Raw genomic sequence first — 21,505 nt, 5'->3', positions numbered from 1 at the left:
CTACTCTGGCAACAGACTGCCTTGGGCAGGGGGAATAATTAATTTATTACCAGTCAAATCAGAGTATGATAATGAGAAATAAAACCAAATCTTAAAAACATCTTCTTTCCACCATTCGCTTCTTCCCAGGCTTTAGTCCCAAACTCTCTAACCTCCTCCCCTCCAGCAGCACAGGGGGATGGGGAATGGGTGCTGTGGTCAGTTCATCACACATTCTCTCTGCTCCTTCCTGCCCAGGGGAGGACTCCTCACATTCTTTCTCTGCTCCAGCATGGGGTCCCACTCAAAGGAGGCAGCCCTCCATGAACTTCTCCAGTGTGGGTTCTTCTTCACGTGGGTTGTTCATGACCTGCTGCAGTGTGGGTCTCTTCCACAGGCTGAAGTCCTTCAGGAGCAAACTGCTCCAGGATGGGTCACAAAGTCCAGCTGGCAAACCTTATCCAGTGTCGGCTCCTTTCTCCACAGGGCTACAGTCCTGCCAGGATCCTGCTCCAGAGTGGGCTTCCCAAGGGTTTGCAGCCTCCTTCCAGCATCCTGCTTGAGTGTGCGATCCTCCATGGCCTGAGGGGCACAGCCTGCCTCACCGTGGTCTTCACTATGGGCTGCAGGGAAACCTCTGCTACAGCACCTGGAGCACCTCTTTCCCCTCCTTCACTGACCATGGTGTCTGCAGAGCTGTTTCCCTGTCATGTTCTCATTCCTCTGTCTGGCTGCAATTGCACAGTTTTATTCCCCCTGTTTTAACTCTTTATCCCAGAGGATAGCAGAGAGCAGCCACTGCTGCTGCTGGGCTCAGCTTTGGCTAGTGAAGGGGTCAGTCTTGGAACTGGCTGGCATTGGCTCTTCTGGGAATAGGGGATGCTTTTTACACAAACCACCTCTGTAGTCCCCTTGCTACCAAAACTTTGCTACACAAACCCAGTAAGCTACTATAACTCCTGTTTGTCAGGAAGAGTAAGTTTTTCTTCCACTTTCTCTTCTACTAATGGGTTTTTGCTGTCTTGTTTTAGACACGAAATCGTTTTGAAGGAACAAGGTCAGAGGTAGAGGAGCTCATGAACAAGATCAGAAGAAATCCACAGGAACATAAGAGAGCAAATCACTTCACAATGGAAGGCTATCTTTATGTACAGGAAAAAAGTAAGGTGCATTTTTGTATTCCTCTACTGCCCATATTGTGCATATAGGCAAGTCTTATTTCTACAGGTAACATGAGTATGTAAAGAATCTACAGTTTATCAAACAGCTAAGTAGATGTTCAAAGCCTTTAATGGCAGTGTTATTGTGGCTCATAAAAAGAGCATGATGCTGTGTGTCAGTTCTTAGCAAAGGTGACTGAATTAAGAGAAGTTTTATTTGACCAAAGGATGTATTTAATTTTATTTTTAATCCCTTACTAATGACCTCCACTAGGACTGTCAAACATTTGTTGTAGTTAACAACATGAGTTGTCAAATTAACATCTGAAAATTGGGCCAGTCTAGTATGATGAAATTGGCTGTCATTTCCTTGATTCAGTGGCATGCTTTCATCACCTAATTGTGATCATGGAGTCAAATAAAGCAGGCTATATACTAGGAAGCTAGAGTTGAAAATCTTGCTGTGGAAGGTGCATGTCACACAAATCGTATCTTGTCAATGCTTTCTATCAGTCTTCCTCATTCTAGTAAGAAAGCCAAATAAATGGCAGAGCTCTTAGCCCTCAATGAATGGCCACAGAGTAATTTATTTTTTTGTGTTTTGTTTTTTTTTTCCTTTTTGTTAATTAAACATTTTGCATAAATTTGTGTATTTCAGTTGTGCCCTTATAGAAAGTTTGCTTATTCTGATGAGAGATTTTACTTTTATGATATTTAATTGATTATTGTTTAAGTAAGGACTTCTGTAAAATGCTCACAAATTGAAGTCTCTACCACATTCTTGATGGTAATATTGGTATTACATAATTCGGAAATAAGTTTTAAGAGAACTAGCAGTAAAAAATGAGAAAAAATCATTATTCTGTGAGATCAGTTCACTGGTCTTGGTCATAATGAGTTTTGGAATCAGCTGAAAGGATTTGGGAGAGATGAGTATACCTGAAGCTGAGTTGGGGAGGAGCAGGGCAGTGAGACTGTCCAACTATCTGTATTAGGAGCAGTGAAATCCTGTGTTAGCTTGAGCCATTTGTAGAAGGGCTTCTCTGATACTCTTCAGAGTCCTTCAGAGCTGAAGATCCCTTAGCAGACTTTTCTTTTAGAAAAAGTAAATTAATAGAAGTGAGGAGATACAGAGGATCAGAATACAGTTTTTAACAGTTAACATTATGATGCAAATCTATATCAAGGGGGCTGGGCTTGTAAGTAAGTGGGTGTAGGGTGTGCACTGATGAATAGTTTGGACTGAGTTTTGGTGTCAGAAAATGGGATCAGACCTTCATCAGTAGGTCATGTAGAGCTTGTGTTAATCTACAGCTCAAGTTACCAAGTGTAAAACTAGGTTTCCATGATCTGCCTAAATAAAATTTCCAAGGGATGTTTATTTTGTAGGGGAAAATTATTTTGTCTATAGCAGTGAGACAAATATTTTTCCATTTGTCATTAAGTATAAATGTGAAATGCATGTATCACTTTGTAGAATAGTAAGCACTGGTTAACATTTGTATTGCTTTCTATTACATTCTAAATTCGTACCTTTGTTTTAAATACTGCATTAGGAATTAAATGGGACTTTTAAATATCATTTTGGAAAGCAGGAGAAGAAAGCACAGGAACTGGAAAAAGTACCTACTGTTTAATGGTTTTGTGTTATGTAGGGCCTGCTCCCTTTGGTTCCAGTTGGGTGAAGCACTATTGCACGTATAGAAAAGAGACAAAGAAGTTCTCCATGATCCCATTTGAGCACAGATCAGGAGGAAAAGTTGTAAGTATATTTTTATATTCTACTCTTATATTTGCCCTTTATCAAGATCAGAGGATGTGTCATAAGATGTGTCAAGTACTTTCCCTCTCTACTGCTTTTTTTCTCCTTCATGCTATTCAGTCTGCCATTTAAGGACATTAACTTGAAGTAATGGATGGATGGATAGATAAGAATTCTGCAGACTTTTCAATTGCTTCCTTTTAGAAGACCAGAGAACCATGGTACAGATAAAATGCAGTGTTTCACCATTTGAGATCTGGTTTATCCATGAGGCATTAAACTTGTTAAACTATAAATCAGGAAACTATAAGAGACTTAGAAATTTCTTTCTTACATGCTTCAATCCAATTTTTCTCCCAGAGATTTAAGTACTAGAAGAGGGACTAGAATGGAGAATTTTAATAGGAATATAATTCGTACTGACAACTGAATGTAATTTCAGATATCTTTAATAGCATCTGAAATATTCAAGACCCAAGACTGTTGATCTTTAAATGGCTTTAATTTCTGTTGAAATAATTGGGAATTGAGGGCACTCGGCACCTTCAGAGATAATGTGTTAAATAAGTGCATTAATATGGATGAAATGCATTTTGTTGCAAGGAAAAATGATCTCCAAAGATGGAAAATAATGCTTGAGTCAATATTCCTGTTAATGTACAGCCTGCCCTATCTTCAAATTCGGTTAGAAAATCATGGAATTTTATCAGGGTATTATATCCTATTAGTATGCAGAGGGGAGATGGCTTTCATTGTTTTGAGGGCTGCGTATATTTACAAATATATTGATTTTTGGAAGAATCTTTCAAAAACTGTGGAAAATCTGCCATACTGAAAATTAGTGGCAGTTGGCTTCCTTAATCATTTCAGTACTTCTGTAAATTTTTTATCCTGATTTACTCTAATTATAATAAGCCATTTTAGTTAATATAGTGTGTGTCTAAGCATTCGGCATTCTAAAAAGCTTATAAAGCCATTTTTGCTATATTAAAAGATCTCCCTTTTTGAAACCCACACAATGCTATTACTCCTTCAGTGACAACCTCCTGTGTCTGGAGATGTTGACAAAGACAAGAAATAATTAAAATCTACAGTGAATCCTGATTAAATCCGGTACAACTCATGCAGCGTTCACAGATGAGTTTATTGGATTTCTGAATACTTATGGATAAAATATGATTCTAGTGTTGGCTGATCTTGAAGAAAGGGCTGGTTCTGTAAACCAGATAAAAGATAGTAAAGGATCGCTCTTTGCCATAAAATGGGACTCATTGTGTGCATATATTGTAACATATGCAAGATATTTGTAGCAAAATATTTTTGTTAGTTTAAATTACTGTGGTCAAACATATAAAAACCTCTTTCTTTTCACAGGGTGATGAGGAACTCTTTGTCCTTACCTATTGTACCAAAAGAAATATAGATACTATAGACAGGCGATTCTGTTTTGACTTAGAAGCTTCAGACAGGTAAGCTCATGAAACACACTGGAAAGGACTCTTCCTAAGTAGTAGTTAACATTACTGTAGTATTACTGTTGTGCTTTGTTCTTATTTTTAAAATGGTGATTCTGCCAATGACCATTGCCAAATGGGCCATTCTGCCAATGGGAAGTAGTCGCTAGAGGAGGAGGCAAGCACTGCCATGGATTTTACTGGATTTTACCTCAGTTGTGTGTAGCAGAAGTAGGGAGGGTCTAAACTGAAATGTCTACATTTTATGAACTCACATAAAAGAGAGGCATAGGAAAAAATCAGCTATCCTAGTGAAGAAACATGGCTTAAACGGGTGTATGCATAATTGTAGTGGAAGACTATGATCGCACTAATAATTCATGCAGTCATTTTTTTTTTTTGGTTGCCTTATTTAAAAAGAGAAGAGTGGCTCATTTATTTCACTAAAAGGATCTTACAGTGTCTTACAGTTTTGTCAGTGTTGTAGTTTTCCTTCATTAATGAAGATGAGAGAATCCAGCTTAATAGGATACTGCGAATAAATGCAGCTGTAGTAAGGTTATGTTCTTTTGATGCAGATTGTATCTGTGCAGAACAGGGTCATATCTATCATTAGATGTCAGATATGAATTAGTGGACTGTTGGCTGAGTTGTTGCAACCAATCCTTCTGAGCTGTTTTTAACCAGCACATTTGCTCCTTACTTACAACATTAAATTATATTCTAATTTATCATGCAGTAGATCTTCAATTTTTGTAGGTTTTGGTTTTTTTTCCAATCAAATTCATAGTGCACTTCAATTTAAATGCGGTGTGGCCAATGCTGTCTGGCCCCTCTGTCCTATGATTGCTGGTGGTCTGCAAATATGTCTGTGATAAGGATCATATATGCACATGCACAGTCTTAGGTCAGAGGCTATGCTTGGTTTGCATGGCCAGTCAGGCTGGCCTGCCTGAGGCATGCCTGTTTCTCTAATAAGCAATGGGCAAAGGAATGTGAAACTCCTGTTGCATCTGAAAACTTCCCTCTCTCTTGGCAGATGACAAGGTACTCATGACTTGGGTGGCATTTGTCACAGGTCTACAGCATGGTTTGAAATTGCATTTTTGTTTTGAGCAGGATGTGGCTTAGCTATTCTAACGCTGTGTCCCAACAGTAAGAAAGGGAGTGAAGATTTATACTTTTGACATCAGCTCCTCTTGGGTTAGTGGGTTGGTCAGTGTCAATAACAGATTTTGACCAAAGTCTGATAAAGTTGCTAAAAAAGTACCATGAGAAACATCAGTTAAACCTCCTCTGGGTGTCATCTCTGTTCAGTAGGGTATCTGGAGTTTGAAAAGAGATGGATGGAGAGCAGTATTTCCTTGATCCTGTAAAACATTTGTTTTCAATCTCTTCTCTGGTAAAAGTGGGAAAAATCTAATCCATCTTTCTGTCCAACTATAGTAGACCAAACTGGTCCACTGTGACCTTGATACCAGACATTTTTCTTTTAATAATATATGTGTGTAGTACTGAGATGTTCCCATGGAGATTAGCTCTGTGCTGCAGGCCATTAGCTTGTTTCCTTGGTATCAGCGCAGGGCATACTTATCCCTTGGCTTGTCCAAGTTAAAAAATAACATACAGATTGAAGGCTGGCTGAGGGGTTTTCTTTGTTCCTTTGCTGTGAAAGTAGGCAAGATTGTAAAATTTTAGGAAGATCTTTTCAGTAGACAGTATTCTGCCTTGTGTGTGACTTGAGCATAGTTTGGAGCTGGATGAGTATTTGTGGATTTTTCTTTTAAAAAGAAAGCCAAGATTCTTTTTTTTCTTTAAATTCTGATACTTATGACTAGAAGCTCTGACAGTGCTAGAATCATGGCTAAATCTCTGGAGACAGGTGTTTTTTTCTGGTTTTTGTGCTTCATCATGGTTAGTTGATGGTGACTAGGATAAATGGAGATAAATTTAAATCTTAAGGAGACAGCAGATGTCTTTTGGGGTAGCAAAAAGACATTCTATTGATAAAGAGCACTATCTTTCTGAAGTAATACATGGATTTTAATTTTACCAATACAGGACAAGGAGGAGAGAAGGTTTTTTTATCTCTTCTGACTTTAAGTTGAAGACAAATAATGTTTCATGCAGCCTCTAGGTGATATTCTGATACCTTGACAATTACAAATTTAGCGAAAAAAGGGGAGTTTGTCCTTCATAAAAGCAACTTGTTTCATTTTAGTTTTAACCAGTAAGAGAAAGCAGACAAGAAAAAACCAAAATCAGCATGTGAGGGTTTTTTTTCTTTTTGTTAACTTAGCTGATTACTAAGGGTATTTTTTCCCTACCGAGTGATTAAGTTTGCATGTTTATGATGATTGCTGCTCTGCCCTGCTGGCAGACCAGTTTGCATTGGAAAAAGCTTGCGTGGCATGAGAAGCTGCTTTGCTTACTCTTACTTCTAATACCAGTATTAGCTTCTTCTAGTCATAAAGGTTATTAATTGTAGAAATTAGGGCAAAGCTTCCCTGACCCACTGTAAGAGCTCAGTGTCTGTCACTGAGAGTAGCAAGAGATACCAGTTTCATGGCTTAATATTTTCCTCTTCTCTAACTGATAAAAAAGAGAATGACTTGCTAGGCTGCTGCCATTTTCCGAAGTTATAGTTGGGTCTCCTGAGTTTAGATTGGTTTGCTAGAGGGTGTGTATGTGCCTTGTCCTCACATGGCATCCAAAAAGAGATTTTTGAGCAGAAGATATTTGTACCTGCTGAGTTTTACGCTGCAATTAAATTGTGTGGTTTGATAAAATTTAAGGCAAGGTGAAAGCCAACTATAAATTTCTCTAGTTGTAAAAATATGGTGTGTAGACTGTTGCAGTTTTAAGTAAAAGTGGGATTTGTGTTGGTTTCTTCTGTGTTGCTGCTTTTAGATATAACATTTCCCTCTACAGCTATTTTGGTATTTGAAAATAGATTTAATACAAAAGAGAGGCGGAGAGAGAATGTTACAAATTAGTTCTCTGTTTCTATCCATCTCTATATAATGAGATTTACAAATTTGCCAAAAGTATTGGCAGGCTGAGTACAACTATTTTTTTAATTGGCGGAAAAATAATTACCCAAATAACCTGTTCTGCTTTTAACTCTCCTTGCTTTGTGTGGTTCAGCATAGTGTACAGTTGCTCTTCTTAGTTTCCTGTTACATAATCACAAAAGTAGATTTGTGTTAATCTCTGTTCACTAATCCCTGCATCCCACAGTTGTCCATCCCTGCTTTTTAGGAAGTTATGATAGTAGAGTTTTGTAATGAGATACTGCATTAAGAATTGATTATTTTTTAAAGATATTTACCGAAAAACTGTAATAATTGTCACTGCTCTAAAGCTGAAGACTGCATATTGGGTAAGTTGACAAAAGCCTCTTTTTTCTGTAACAGCAACGCAAGAGCAAGTTTGTTTAGAATTCAGAAAATGCAGGAACTCACAGCAAGTGTTGGGGTCAACAAGCTATAAACAATGAGTTATTTCAGATAGTTTTGCAGATTACATTCACTTTCCTTATTTCTCTCTATCCTCTGTTATCACCTACTGTATGTATCAGTTCTATACCTTGTATTTTAAGGTGAGTAGTGTTCACTAACGAAACAAATAAAACAAGCCTGACTTTTAGGATAATGGGTTTTTGCTTGTTGGTAGTAGACTTTGTAGTCGCTGGTGAATACAATTACTCTGTGTGGCTGGTACATTTGCAGGCCTGGAGTTCCCGTGACCATGCAGGCGTTTTCTGAGGAAGACAGGAAGCTGTGGATGGAAGCCTTGGATGGAAAAGAAGCTGTAAGAGTCTTTATTTTATATCTGTCTATGCTGTATTGGAGAAATTCTCTTGCACCCTGCTTCCTGATCCCATTTATACTTTAGTAACCTGAGATTATGTAGTTTGCAAAAGGGTAGATTCGATGAAGAAAGAATAAAAGTAAAATTCAGGAGAGGCGAGTAACTTGGTAAAGTTTGGTGTAGGTAACTGCTAATACTAATAGGAGAAATTTTTCATTGTAAGGACAGCATTGATTTTATAAATGTTTTCCCATCACAATGATGTTATTGGTATTCTAGAGAATGTCTAATATAACCATGTGTACTTAGCCTTATGCTGACATGCTACATTCCAGTGGCAAGACTTGCCTGAGTTACATTATTATGGTATTATTATTATTAGTGTTTTTTTTAAGCTGAATCTAAAAAATCCTTGTCAGTGGGAATGAAGTTGTACTTGAATTTGCTTAATTTCTAGTTTACATCAGGAAATGAGGCTGAACTGCAGAATTGAAACATGCTACAGATTAGTCTTACAATCATAAATACTTGTCTTGCAGGCCAAAAATAATGGGTCACATCATATGTTTATCCCTGGTAATTGGCTACTGGGGATTTTAGCAGTAGGCTTTACTGACATTGTTGTAAAATTCTTGTTTCATCTGCACATCTGTTTATTACCATCAGATGTTGTCTGAGGTGCACTCAGCCAGCTTAAAACTTCTTACACCTTCTGGGAATGCTGGGCTGGGATGTAATTCCCAGGATTCGTCAAAGCAGTTGACAACTGAGTGAACTTGAACTGTGGTGAACTAAACTGCAGAGAAACATAGGAACATGGAGCATGTAAATCACAGTTGATTTCTGTGGCTATGCTAACAACCGAGATTGTTCTGCTCCCCAGGGGACTGAGATTTTTCTTTGGTTTTTGTATTTACATCCTTAAAAAGTGCAATTATCTACTTTCTGAGGGGGCACAGACCTCTGGTCCTGCTGTTAGAGCTGTTGTTGTTAGAGGTGATACTTTCTAACTGTAAACAACTCTATTTGTGCCTATTGGGCATTAAGATTGGGGGTGTATGGTTTCTGGTTTCTTAAGATTCTTTAAAATAATTTGTCTTTTCACTCTTTTTATGTTAGCTGTTCATCAATACGAATAGAGCAAATGCAAAACGAGAGGGAAGTAAGTATTTGAATTACTATTAAAGCTGGTTTTTGTTAACATTTTACAGTTGAGAAAGGCAAAAGTAAATGTTTTTTCTGTGGATCTAACATAATTAAATATTTTATTTTTAATCTCAGATTTTGAGTATACTTTGTGGATTTTGTAATTAATGAGTTTTCCAGTAACTCAGTTTAGTACGTATGTAAGAATTGTAGGAGTGGACATAAGCTACAGAAACAGTCTGTTTGATTTTGCTAATTTATCCTGGAAATTGACTCAAAAAAGAGTTAATTTCTATGTAAATGCATCACATTTCCTAATCCAGATTGTGTGTACACATCTGTTAGAACACATAAGTATGGTTTTAAAAGCAGTCACAGCTGACGACATATAATGGTCAGCATAAAACCTGACTGAGCATATTTAAAATGTAAACCATAATATGGGAGTAGAGAAGATGTCTTTCTTTAAATGATACTAGCTTTCTTCTCTTAGCAAAGTGTATGAGTGACAACAGTTCTTGCATTATCAGGGAATTTGTTTTTTTTAATAATTATTATTATAAATCGTTGCTTGAAGCTGGATCCTGGTGTTATTAATAAAAGTTTTTCCAACGATATTTATTTTTGTGGTGCAAGACCAGGTCTCCAGGAGCAAGAAGGCCAGATGTTTGGGGGACAGGCAGTTTTGCAATATAAGCCTTCAAATGAAGTTTTGATGTGAAAAAGAAGAAGAATAAGATAGGAACAACAGATGAATTCTGGAACTCAGATGTTGTCCTGTTAATACATCTGCTTTTGTGCAGTCAGATCATTAGCTGCTGTGAAATGATATACATGTGTCCCATATCTAGTTTGGGAATTTTTTGGCTTGGGGTAGGACTCAGTAAAAGCCCTGCTGTTGATCATTATGTTTTTTTCTTCGTAAGTACTTCCTCGTTCCATTTTGTTAACTCTCTCAGATGTTGTCGATGTTGCAGCAAGTACTGTTAAATTTCATTTTGCATCTGCCAACATGCGTACCTAATCAGAGATCCCATTCCTCAAAGGGTGCTGCTGTGAACAGATTCAGTGAAGCCATTACCACCAGATTGAGCCTTTTCTTGGGCTAGGCAGAGTTGTGAAAGAGAAAAGGGGAATGAATTTTCTCTAGAAAAAGTGATCAAGTATTCCCATTCCAGAATATTTACAGTTTTGCTGGAGAAGCCCTAGTTATGCAGTTAAGTCCAGCCTTATTTTTGAGTGAAGGACAGTAATTCTACTGGTGCTTTACAACTTTTCAAGCTTTTTTTTTTTTTCCCCTTGTAGGTGCGCAGTTGGATAAGATGGGGTTCACCATCATCAAAAAGTGCATCAGTGCTGTTGAAACACGAGGTAATGATCAATTCGACCTGTTTGTGGAGAGGGTGGAGCAGCTGGCCTGCTCTTTGAAGAATCCCTGTGTGATCTAGTCTCCTGGAGATATCTGGGAAAGACATAACTTGGTAGATATTACACCGACCACGACAGGAGTTTCCTTCTGTCCAGTTCCAGTCATTTGTAATATTTCTTCTATTTGTAATTTCTTCAGGCTTTCCCTCAAGAAATGTGTTTTCAAGAACTGCTTGAAGGGGTAATAGCACTGTCTTGACAAAGGAAGCCAATGTTTGTGCAAAGCAGCTGAGAAAAATCCCTGTGTCCTGTAGGCGATTTCTGTACCTTTGTTTTGCTTTTGAAACAGACTGATTTACTAATCCGTTTGTGGACTTTGAGTGGAGTTTTTCTGTTTAGTCACTTAGAAGAACAAGAGCTGAGCAGGGAAGTGAATTTGTTGGAATTTGTTTGGTGGAATTTGTTTCGCAACAGGGACAAGATGCTATCAGATTTACTATTTCATATATTCATTGTTGTCTCCAAAATTGGAGGCAGAACAGAAAGGTCAGTATGCAGATAATATTCAAGAGGCAGTTGGGATTATGGTTGTGGAGAGGCTGTGTCACAGACCCTGCGTAACTTGGCCACTGGGTATGATCAGCTTTTGATATTGCTGCCCTGTGAGGAGAAAGCAGTAGACATGCTGAAATGGGAGGTGACCAGCGACACTATGGCTCACTGTGTTTTATATGGTATTGTGTGGAGAACCTGCTTGCTTAGCTGTAATTTTTTTGTTTGTTTGTTTGTTTTTTTTCTAAAAAAAGAGATGGATATGAAAATAGGTACTTGTTGGTGGTGTATTCCTTAGTTTGCTAAAAGAGATGTTGAAATTGCTCCGTGTAGATTTTGTTTTTCTCCTAAATTGTTGACCTTCCTTCACTTCTCCCAAGGGAGATTTATGATTTTTTAGGATTTATATCTTTTTTTCTAGAGATTTGAGCATTGCACAGGGTAAAATATTTGTATCTTTTTTTCCTGTATCCCAGTCCAGCTTAAATAAGATAAATCAAAAGAAGAATGGGTTGTTGACACTTCCTGCCAATGCAGGATCTTACTTAAAAGCCGTTTCTTCCATGTATGCACTTTACTATACAATATTATTAGTAAGAACAATCAGCCTCCATGATACTGAGAATTTAGCATTTAAACAGCAAGAACTATCTGAAATCGTTTTTCTCTTGGCCTTTTTTGTTATCAGTCCTGTGTGATGCATTAAAGATGTTATTCCAGATTAGACCATATTCTGTCTGGTGTTATTTTTGTTCATTCTGTTCTTTTGAATATTTTTCAAATAGGGTTTGCCTGTCTCATCACTTCAAAATTTCAGTTACTGGCATTTACAATCTGAATATTTCAGCTGGGAAATACTGCAGATAAAGCTGGCATCCTACAGATAAGTTGCCTTCACTGCAGAATCCCACTTTGAAATAGACTGGATCTTCTCTTTGCAGTGGATGAAGCAGATTTTATGAAAAGGGTAGCATGTGGTCACGTAGTGAAAGGCTGGTTTTGTTCTGTAGCACAGTGACCAGCTACCTTACAATACCTTATGAGTCATGCTTACTGAAAGCAGTGTGGAGTTTACTGTGTGTTCAGATAGTTCTCTTTAAGTAGTGTCTCTTTCTTTGATAATCTGCCGTAAAAGTGAAACAAGAACATGATTGTGAAAAAATTGTGAACACTTTCCTCATGAAATGGCTATTAGGAAAAATGGGGTAGATATGTGATTTCTTCTCACTGTGGGTGGGTAGGTTAAATTGAGCGGTGGTTCAAGTCCACCCTGTCCTTTAGGTCTTGATTTGTGGCTGCCCCGTCCCCGGCAGTGTTCAAGGCCAGGTTGGATGGGGCTTTGAGCAACCTGGTCTAGTGGAAGGTGTCTCTGCCCATGGCAGGTGGTTGGAACTAGGTGATCTTTAAGGTCCCTTCCAAACCAAAACATTATATGATTCTATGATTTAGGCGTATGTAAGATAGTGCAAAATATATGTGTAAGCTCACCTAATACTGTTGTTTGGAACAGATGATAAACTTTCATGTGCTAGAAGCACATGTCCCTGTAGCGGGATCTGCCCTGAAGTGTAGTTTGGAAGAGAATTAAAGTTACCAAAGTTAGCTGCAGTATTTTCTGTCTTTGGAGACCTTGCAGCTTCACTATTCCTTGCACACAGCCTTTGTAAGACCTGCAGTCAATAGTGCCTTGTGGTAATTATTAAAAATGAAATTGACTTTTTTTTTCTATTAATTTTGGTTTGGGGAGCACTTAGAAAAATAAAGTCAGTATTCAATAAATATTTATTTTCCCAGAGCTTCAAGAATGGCTTTAGGTGAGGTACTGCTACCTTCCAGGAACTCAGCAATCCACATAGCTTTGTTTCAATGAAATTGATTCATCCACTGTATTTCAAGCAGTTGTTGATGATTTTCTGTTTACCTAATGCTGAACTTAACATCAACTGTTTGGTTTTTTTTAAAAGCTCTTAAATAAACAAGACTAACTAAAATCCTGACTTCATCCAAGAGACTAACTGAAGCATTCCTAAAGGATCAGTTTCTGTGCTCTGCAGGACATCTGCTGAACTATACAAATGGAGGGCTAGGAGGATGTTCAGTTGTTTGCCTCATAAAGGTTTGGCCAAATAGTTGTACAATGAAGACAATAAATCCGTCTTTCAGGTTGCAGATTTTATATCTATGCTTGTTCTTAAATCAGTTTTTACTTGATTATTTTACTTTAATGGTAACACATCAAAGCAAGTTATGTTCGGCAGAAGAAAACAGGACAGATGCCTCTTCAGAGACTGTGCTTGTGTGCCATGTTTTTATCTCTTTTAATCATAATGGGTGTGAGGTTGGCGTGGGTGGAAAGAGAGGACAGTCTAGTGTGGGTGGAAACTGAGAATAGTCTTGTCATGTCATAGCAGAAAAAGTCTGGTATTCGGAGAGAGAAGAGTGTAGCAGAGATACTGAACATAAACTTGTCAATGGCTGGATCATTTTTTCTCAGTTAAGTTCCCTTTTATAAAGCCAAGAAGGAAATTATTTGCTCTGAATGAATAGAAGAATTGAAGGCAGTGTCTTGATTAAGATGCATGTAAGCTTCTGATTCAGCATTGTCTTGTCAGACATTGGCTGTGCTTTACCCGATAAGAAATGCTGAGGCATCAAGATAGGCAGCCTGTCTCTCACATGCTAAACATTGGCTCACATGCATGCTGGCTGCATGCACACCTGTGTTTTGTCTCTTCAGAGAACATTTGGGGATTCTTTATTTTATTTTAGTTCTTATTCTTTAGTGTTTAATTTATGCAATGGGATAAAAGTTTATAAAAACATCAAAGGGCTGTTTGTTCTGGTAGTAAAGATTGTGCATGTTTTTGTGTGCAAGGAGTTGGTTGTACCTTCTATGAGGATGTGGTAGGTGTTTGTCTTGATTTTAGAGCTACCAGAGCTGCTAATTTGAGCTGCAGAGAGAGATGGCAGCATTGAGCTGTCTGTCCATTCTGCTCATGAGACAAAAAGATGGTGAGGAGGAAGTAGAAAACCTTTTCACATACCAAAAAAAGTGGCAGTCCCTTGAATTTAGGGTGTCACTTGTACAGCTGTTTCTGTACTACGCACTTCAATTATAAAAAGTTGTATTTGCAGCTGTTCTACTAGTCTGTGTCAGCCCCATGTACAGTGCCAGCCACAAAGTAAACTTCCCTACATACCTTGCTTACAATAGTATAAATTCCTGTTTTATTTACAGTACCTTATTTTTGTAAGCATATTTCACAGATCATGTACCTATGCCAAATTCCAGTATCAGACAGCCAAACATCTTGAGATAATGTAAATCTGAAGGAAATTATGCCATGGGGCTTTACTGCTCAATTTTGCTAATAGTGACTGGTTGAGTCGGCAGACACAGCATCTGAACCCCTCAACGTTTTAATCAGTGGTAAGCTCTTCCCTGCAATGAGTCATCTTGTCAATTGTGTTCTGTAAATGCCGAGCATTATCAGTCTTGGATACGCTAAAGATCTGAAATGTGCAGATTAAAACAGAAATGGTACTGTCTCAAACCAGGTTTGTATATTTTAAACATCATTTAAAGGTACATTTAAAGGTATAATTTAGAACTGTGTTGAAATATTAATTCCTCTTTGCACTTCTTGATGTCTACTAGCAATTAGCTGTGCTTTTTTCAGGTTGATGAATTTGAAACTGATCAATTATCTGATAATTGCTATCACAGACTCATGATTATTGCTGGAGGATTGTTTTGGTTTCAATACTGCCATCATTTCAGAGACCTTTGTATATCAGGTCTGTTTTAATATTGAGTAGTAGTTTCTGTGGCTTGCCTTTAATTATTTTTAAGCCCATAAATGTATGTTTGGGGTCAGCACAGTTTGGTTCCCCCTAGTTTTAATGTCAGAAGCAGGGAAAGTTACTAAACAACCTCTGAGATAAGCAAAAGCTGAGCTGTATTTGACTGTGACAGTATTTCTTCAGCTTTTTAGCTTCTTGCATATGATGCAGAAGGCTTCTTCTCTGGTACTAAAAGTAGTAGAGGATATTGTATATAAAAAAAAAAAGTGTGATGCATTTTGGCAGAGCATTTAAAGCTTGGTGTTACTTTTGTACCAGAATTTTCCTGGACATCTCTGAGAAATTGGAAGTAAAAAAATAATTGCTGCTCTCAGGACAGATTCCTGCTTCATCCTTGTTTGGAGTGAATCAAGAACTATGGTGGTGTTTGGGTTTGCTTTATTTTGTAGTGTTGACAGTCTTTAAGTGGTCTATAGCATGCTGTGACACTGTTGTCTGGGGATCATTGGAAAACTTACTTGGTTGGGTTGATAACCTCCAGTTTTGAGAAGAATGGTGTTGTGGCCACATGGCTGCTTTTTTGTGGTTCTTTCTTTTGTGCACAGCTAAACTGCAAACATACTCTAGTATTGTGGGTTTTGATGACCACAGATGAAATAATAGAGATCTGGCTTTTTCTGTTAATTTGAGCAAGCTCTGAACATGGCATCTAGCTTGAGACAGCATCATTACAGTGGTGCCTGCAGCCTGGGGAAGTAAGAGGGCCAGTTTTGCCCAGGTTGAGCAACCAAGAGAATTAAGAGCTGCTGACATAGCCAGTCAGCTTCCCATTGGGACTGAGGATGGAGCAGTGCTAACAGGAAGGAATCTGCAGATTGTGTGAGGAAGAGAAGGGGATGAAAGAAGAAGGAAAAGATGTAGCTAGGCTTGGCAGTAAGAGGTAGAAAATGCCAAGTTCCCTCCACCGCATTGAGAATTATTGCTGTATATTATGGTTGTGTCTGACAGTAATTCATTAAAAGGCTAATGATTTTTACATACTTCATCTAGTATTTATTTTAGAAGAAACTTTTTCTCATACGACTGGTTTTAATTTTCCTGCTGTGGTTGGAACCGTTTGGTATCAAAACTGGGAACTCTCCACAAGTCTTCCTTTGTTGAAGGATATTTTGAATAAGAATACCACATAATCTGTTATTTGAAAAAATTTCCTTGGACTAAAAGCACAGGTATTTTGTGGCATTTCTACTCTTCCAGGCCAATATGAATATAGAGGTAGAGCACTGTGGTGTCTGTAGATGGCTACTTATTTATGTGGCCTCTCAAACGTTTTGTGTTGGCTTCAGGATTGTAATATTTCACCTCCCACTAAATGGGCTCTGAAACAATGCAGCAAAGACAAAGGCATACCTTATTTTGCCCTTTTCCTTGCCTACTCCTTCTCTCCCTCCCATTTTCATTTAATTTATTTTCATAGTTGTGCTTCCCTGGGGATAAAACTGGGTGTGGTAAAGGAAGGCAAAAGCAGTGGAAGTGTGTGTGGGACGAAAGGACACAGGAATGACAGGAAAGTGATCCAGAGTTCACATGAAATTAGAGTAGGGGACTGAAGATATTATGCTGGTTATGGTATCTGTCTTCATCCCAAGCACACTGAAAAGTACTGATTTGAGTAACCTGTAGTGGTGCCTCTGGACATAACTAGTAAGTGGACCACAGTGGGTTGGAATAAGGTCTTGTATCTTAAATGAAAAGCATTTATGAACTTGAAAAAGCATTGATTTTGAGGACTGGGAATAGGCTCAAGTTTTTCTTTATCCAAACTCTTTTTGTCAGCCACATATTTGGAAGAAGGCAAAATTAAGTTTAGTAAAGAAATCTTAATTTAGCAGTTGTTGGTTTAGTTCTTGTGTTATTAGACTATAGATGCTGATGTATCCAAAATATCATTTAAAAAATCTGAAAATCTGTCATTTAAAAAATCTGTTTTCTTTTTTGTTTGTTTATCTGTGTTTGGCTGTTTGTTTGTTTTCTAAGCAATGGTTTGTCCTTGTTTGCTTCTACTCCCAGTTTCTGAAGTGGAATTGAGGTACACAAAACCTTTATCAAAACATAACATGAACTTATCTTAAAAATGCAGAACAAAAGGATTCTTGCAATACTTTATTTATAATGCTGTTCTCACAACTGACTGCCTTTGAGGCATTTGTTGCCAGGGGAAATGCTTTAATGCTAAATTTGGCTGAGGTTGATCTTCTGTCTTTTTTTTCTTTTCTCTTTTTGTGTAATAGGTATAAATGACCAAGGATTGTACAGAGTTGTGGGGGTGAGTTCAAAGGTCCAGAGACTTCTGAGTTTGTTGATGGGTATGCCTCTATTTTACAAATACCATTTTTTTCAATATTTTATGTTGTTTTACTGTCAATACTTAGTTTTAAAAGCATCTGCCTGTACTTGTTGTTTATGTGGGCCAAGTCTAGTTTGCTTTAGTCCATGAAAATAAACTCCGTATCACTGCAAGTTCCCCTGGGTTAGCAAGACCAAGATTAGTTGGTAGGAATAAACGAATGGAACTGCTATGGGACATGTAGGAGCAAACTGTGGGCTTTGTGCAAGGTTGATATAAGTGGGGTTGAAGCAGCCTAAGTTGACAGGTCTGACCAGAAAATCCAAAATACCAAATTCAGGAAAGTTTGATGATTATTGTTTCATTGTTTGAAGTTGCCACCTTTCTTCTCCCTTGTCTAAGACATACAGTTGTATGTGCCCCTATGTGTCTTTAGCTAATCACTGAGCAAAAGAAGACATTTAGTTTAAGCCTGCTGGCAAAAAGCTCTTTGGCTTAAGAGGAGGAATGTGATACATGTATTAATAATAACTATGTGCCAAGGCGGGAGACAGATGGAGAAAGGATTTGTTTTTATAAACTTAGTAGTATAGTTCTTATATGTGGGTAACATCTTAGACTCTCTTATACCTAGTTAGCATTTAGATTTTTTGATTCATAAAATTATTCTCAGAAACTTTTTTCTCCCTTTTCTTTCCGGAAAATTTGATGCATCTTTAGTCCCAGTGACTGTAGTTCTCTTGCCACTCTGCTGTCCCTAGGGGAGGGAGGAAAGGAAGGAAAATAGAAGTATTGGCACCTGGATGAAATCCCTTGTCTGCCTGATATCTCTCACCAAAGTTGTAGCTATGACTGCAAGATGCGCCGTGTTTCCCAGTTCCTTGTCCTGAGCACTGACAGAACATGCAGTCAGACAAGACCACTGGGATTAGTTCGTTTTTATAGCTTCCAAACCTGTCACTTGACAGCAAAGGTCTGATTCTCAGGGATTCATTGGTATGCAAAGAAGCTTGTTTGCAGTTTGCACCAGGCTCTTCTCCAGAACCATGCATGCTCCATCTGTGCTGATAACACAGTGTTCTTTGGCACTGCAAACTGGAGGAAGCCAGAAAGTGAATTCATTTCATTACCCCAGACATTATGTGAATGACAAAGCGCTTTTATATTATATGCTGCTGTCAGTTCAGTGCCACCTGTAAAACTTTTTCTTTTCCTTCTTTTATTTTTTCAAACAGGCTGTCTCTTCAGAAATTATAAGACATCAGGCTTGAGGACCTGCATGTCATATCAATCTGTCACAATGACCTTGCTAAATATTAATTTATGATATCTTACTTTAATCAATATTAACAGCACCCTTAAGTTCTCCATTAGTGCTCATAAACCTGCCTATGTCTTTAATTTATTGTAGCAAATGACTTTTTCTGGAAATGCAAGCTGGGATTAATAAAAATGACTGATCTATAACAGATTCTTATGGTTGTTTATCTGTGTTGGAGTTAGCTTCTATAAACAATAACCATCTTTAACTATTGACCATAGGGAAAAATGATGAGTTATCACTCGGAGCGCCTCAATTAAATGCATTTGGTATCATAAGATGTTTTTCAGTTTTGTACTTACTGGCTTAGCTTGGGTGTGCAGGCCTGGCAGGCAAATTTTCCTCATTGCCATTAGTGGTATCCAAATCAAACAGACTCAGGTTGCCAGTGGTTCAGTAGCAGCTGGAAGAGTTTACTGGGGATTCCAGCATCTGCTTTTAGTTATCTTTTTCAAAATTAGAAACATTTTCTGTCGGTCCCAAGGTTCATATATTATTTGAAGTAGGAAGAATACAGTGGTACCAAGATGAGGCAAAATATTGAACAGAAAAAAGTTAGGGTGCAAGCAGGTGCTCTTTTTCTGCTGGTTTGTTGAAAGTGATCCTATCTGTGCTCTTTATCTGTCTGTTCTCAGAGTAGAATAAAGAGGGCTTCTTTTTGAGATACAGAGGTACAGAGAATTTAAAATGACTGATTAATCTTTAATCCTTTGTCTCTGCGTATACTCTTCGATAGCCTTTTATGAAAGATCTTTTCAGAATCATCAAACCCTCATATTAGCTTTCTGTATTTTAAAATGTTTGATAAGATTTCAAAGTATTTAGGCTACCTGTCATTGACCATGAGGTTCACAGTCTGAAAGGCCCAAAGTGCAAAAAAAAATTTTCCAAATGGTAACCAGAGACATAATAGCATCTAGTTTTGTCTCTTCAGAACATTTTCTGTAAAATGTGGGAAAGTACATTGAGAGTCAAGAGTATGAGAAAACCAATATATACTTTTCTAATACTATGAATGCATAGGTTTTCATTTCTAATGCAAAAATGTAGTAAAACTAAGCCTTCTATAAAATGAGACTCAGCAATTAAGTATACAATTCTTTAAAAATAAACCAAAACCAAACCTAACCAAAACACCTTTAGAGACTGTAGTGAAAGGACAAGGGGTAACGGGTTAAAACTTAAACAGGGGAAGTTTAGGTTGGATATAAGGAGGAAATTCTTTCCTGTTAGGGTGGTGAGGCACTGGAATAGGTTGCCCAGGGAAGTTGTGAATGCTCCATCCCTGGCAGTGTTCAAGACCAGGTTGGGCGAGGCCTTGGGTGATATAATTTAGTGTGAGGTGTCCCTGCCCATGGCAGGGGGGTTGGAATTAGATGATCTTAAGGTCCTTTCCAACCCTAACCATTCTATGATTCTATGATTTTGCAATTAACTTATTCCTTGAAGTTACTTGTAACTGCTATTGTGCTATGGTGATCTATTTTACAGCAGTAATCTCATCTAAATTCAAGTAAGGCATTTGAAAAGGAAAATACTCATTACTTTTCAAGGGAAAATGTTACATTAATCTGATATCTCATTGTGAACAGGGATACAGTTAGTACTTTTCATGTTGTGTGTGTCTATTATAAGCAATACAGAATGCATTGTCAGCCATCAGGAGGCTCAGTTCTTAAAATGCATCAGGGAGCAATTCCTGTTTTGTCTGTGATGTACATTATAGATCTGATGTGGCTTATTTCATACAAGCTTTCATAGCTGCCTACGTAAATTTCATACAAACTACTACATAGGTGAGCTTTCATACTGACCCTTGATTGTGGTGGAGTGACTGCTAAGGACTTGGAGTTCGAGTTTCATTTCTGATACTGCCTGGCATGAAAAATGCCAGACATAACATTTTGGAGAAGAAAACTTCCAGGTACTTCTGCCTTTTCAAAATGAGCAGCTTTCAAAACAACTATACTGAATTTTTTATTATTTTATATACAGTAAATGACAGTATGCATACACTCCTACAGTGGGCATATTGCGTGTGAAAGCAGAGTCTACTCCTAACCTAGTTTAGTGAACTGGACTGTTTTTATAAACTCTAGCTCCCTTATTGTCAGAAAGATTTGCATAAAATTTAGAGCTGATCTGTCAAAAGCTGTTCCATAAATGTGCACAGTTATTTTTATATGCTTAAAGTTGCCATTCAGCGCACAGTGGCTGCTATGTGAACAAGTAGCATGAAAACTAGTTGTCATATTTGAAATCCCAGTTGAAGTTCCAGTTCATATAATGGCCTGGGGTGTTTGAAGCAGACGGGAAAATGGAGCAGGAACAGTCAGATATAGAGGGTGGTGAGGCACAGAGTAATGTAGGACAACTATAAACCAAAAATGAAAAGCAGGCTATAAGTTTGAATGGTTGCTACAGTCAAACTAGCGATTGTTTGGGGTTGGTGGCAGAACCAAAGTTTTGTTTTGTTTTATTTTCCCCAAGAGACAATGGAATATTTCAGCAATACCTTCTATTTGTTTGTTTTGTTTTGTTTTTTAAGAGATTTGCTTTCTAATTAAGATGCTTCATGTTTTCTTCCTCAAATTCAACAAATTTCACAAAACTGAGTGCATACTTTGACTGTAAAGGAGGTTGATGATTATGAAGCTGTGATTTATTTTTTTTTTTTAATTTTAAACGGATATAACATAGTGGTTTAGTAACCAAATCCTCATAGATTTCACTAATTTCTGATGTGATGGCAGTTTTTTATTTAATTAATTCAGTAGAAAGGTTTTCTTCTCACAAAAA

At 37.7% G+C, this 21,505-nt stretch overlaps 1 protein-coding gene across 3 annotated transcripts in view; it reads left to right on the top strand.

Annotated features, from left to right (window-relative positions):
• Positions 1–21,505, top strand: part of ARHGAP10 (Rho GTPase activating protein 10) — a 152,324-nt gene that overhangs the window by 69,184 nt on the left and 61,635 nt on the right. For 2 of the 3 annotated variants that reach the window (XM_057402049.1, XM_057402047.1), the window contains 7 exons: positions 1,011–1,140; positions 2,795–2,901; positions 4,276–4,370; positions 8,087–8,168; positions 9,288–9,330; positions 10,620–10,685; positions 17,330–17,404. In XM_057402049.1, the coding sequence (XP_057258032.1) occupies positions 1,011–1,140; positions 2,795–2,901; positions 4,276–4,370; positions 8,087–8,168; positions 9,288–9,330; positions 10,620–10,685; positions 17,330–17,404 (598 nt within the window). The remainder of the gene's footprint in view (positions 1–1,010; positions 1,141–2,794; positions 2,902–4,275; positions 4,371–8,086; positions 8,169–9,287; positions 9,331–10,619; positions 10,686–17,329; positions 17,405–21,505) is intronic. The other variant, XM_057402048.1, reaches the window with a different exon arrangement.

The sequence above is a fragment of the Pezoporus wallicus genome, unplaced genomic scaffold (assembly GCF_028554395.1).
Source record: "Pezoporus wallicus isolate ANWC-B61680 ecotype Strahan unplaced genomic scaffold, APGP_CSIRO_Pwel_v1 contig_7178, whole genome shotgun sequence".
In the NCBI taxonomy this organism is placed as follows: domain Eukaryota; kingdom Metazoa; phylum Chordata; class Aves; order Psittaciformes; family Psittacidae; genus Pezoporus; species Pezoporus wallicus.
This window is presented reverse-complemented; position numbering and strand designations above follow the sequence as displayed.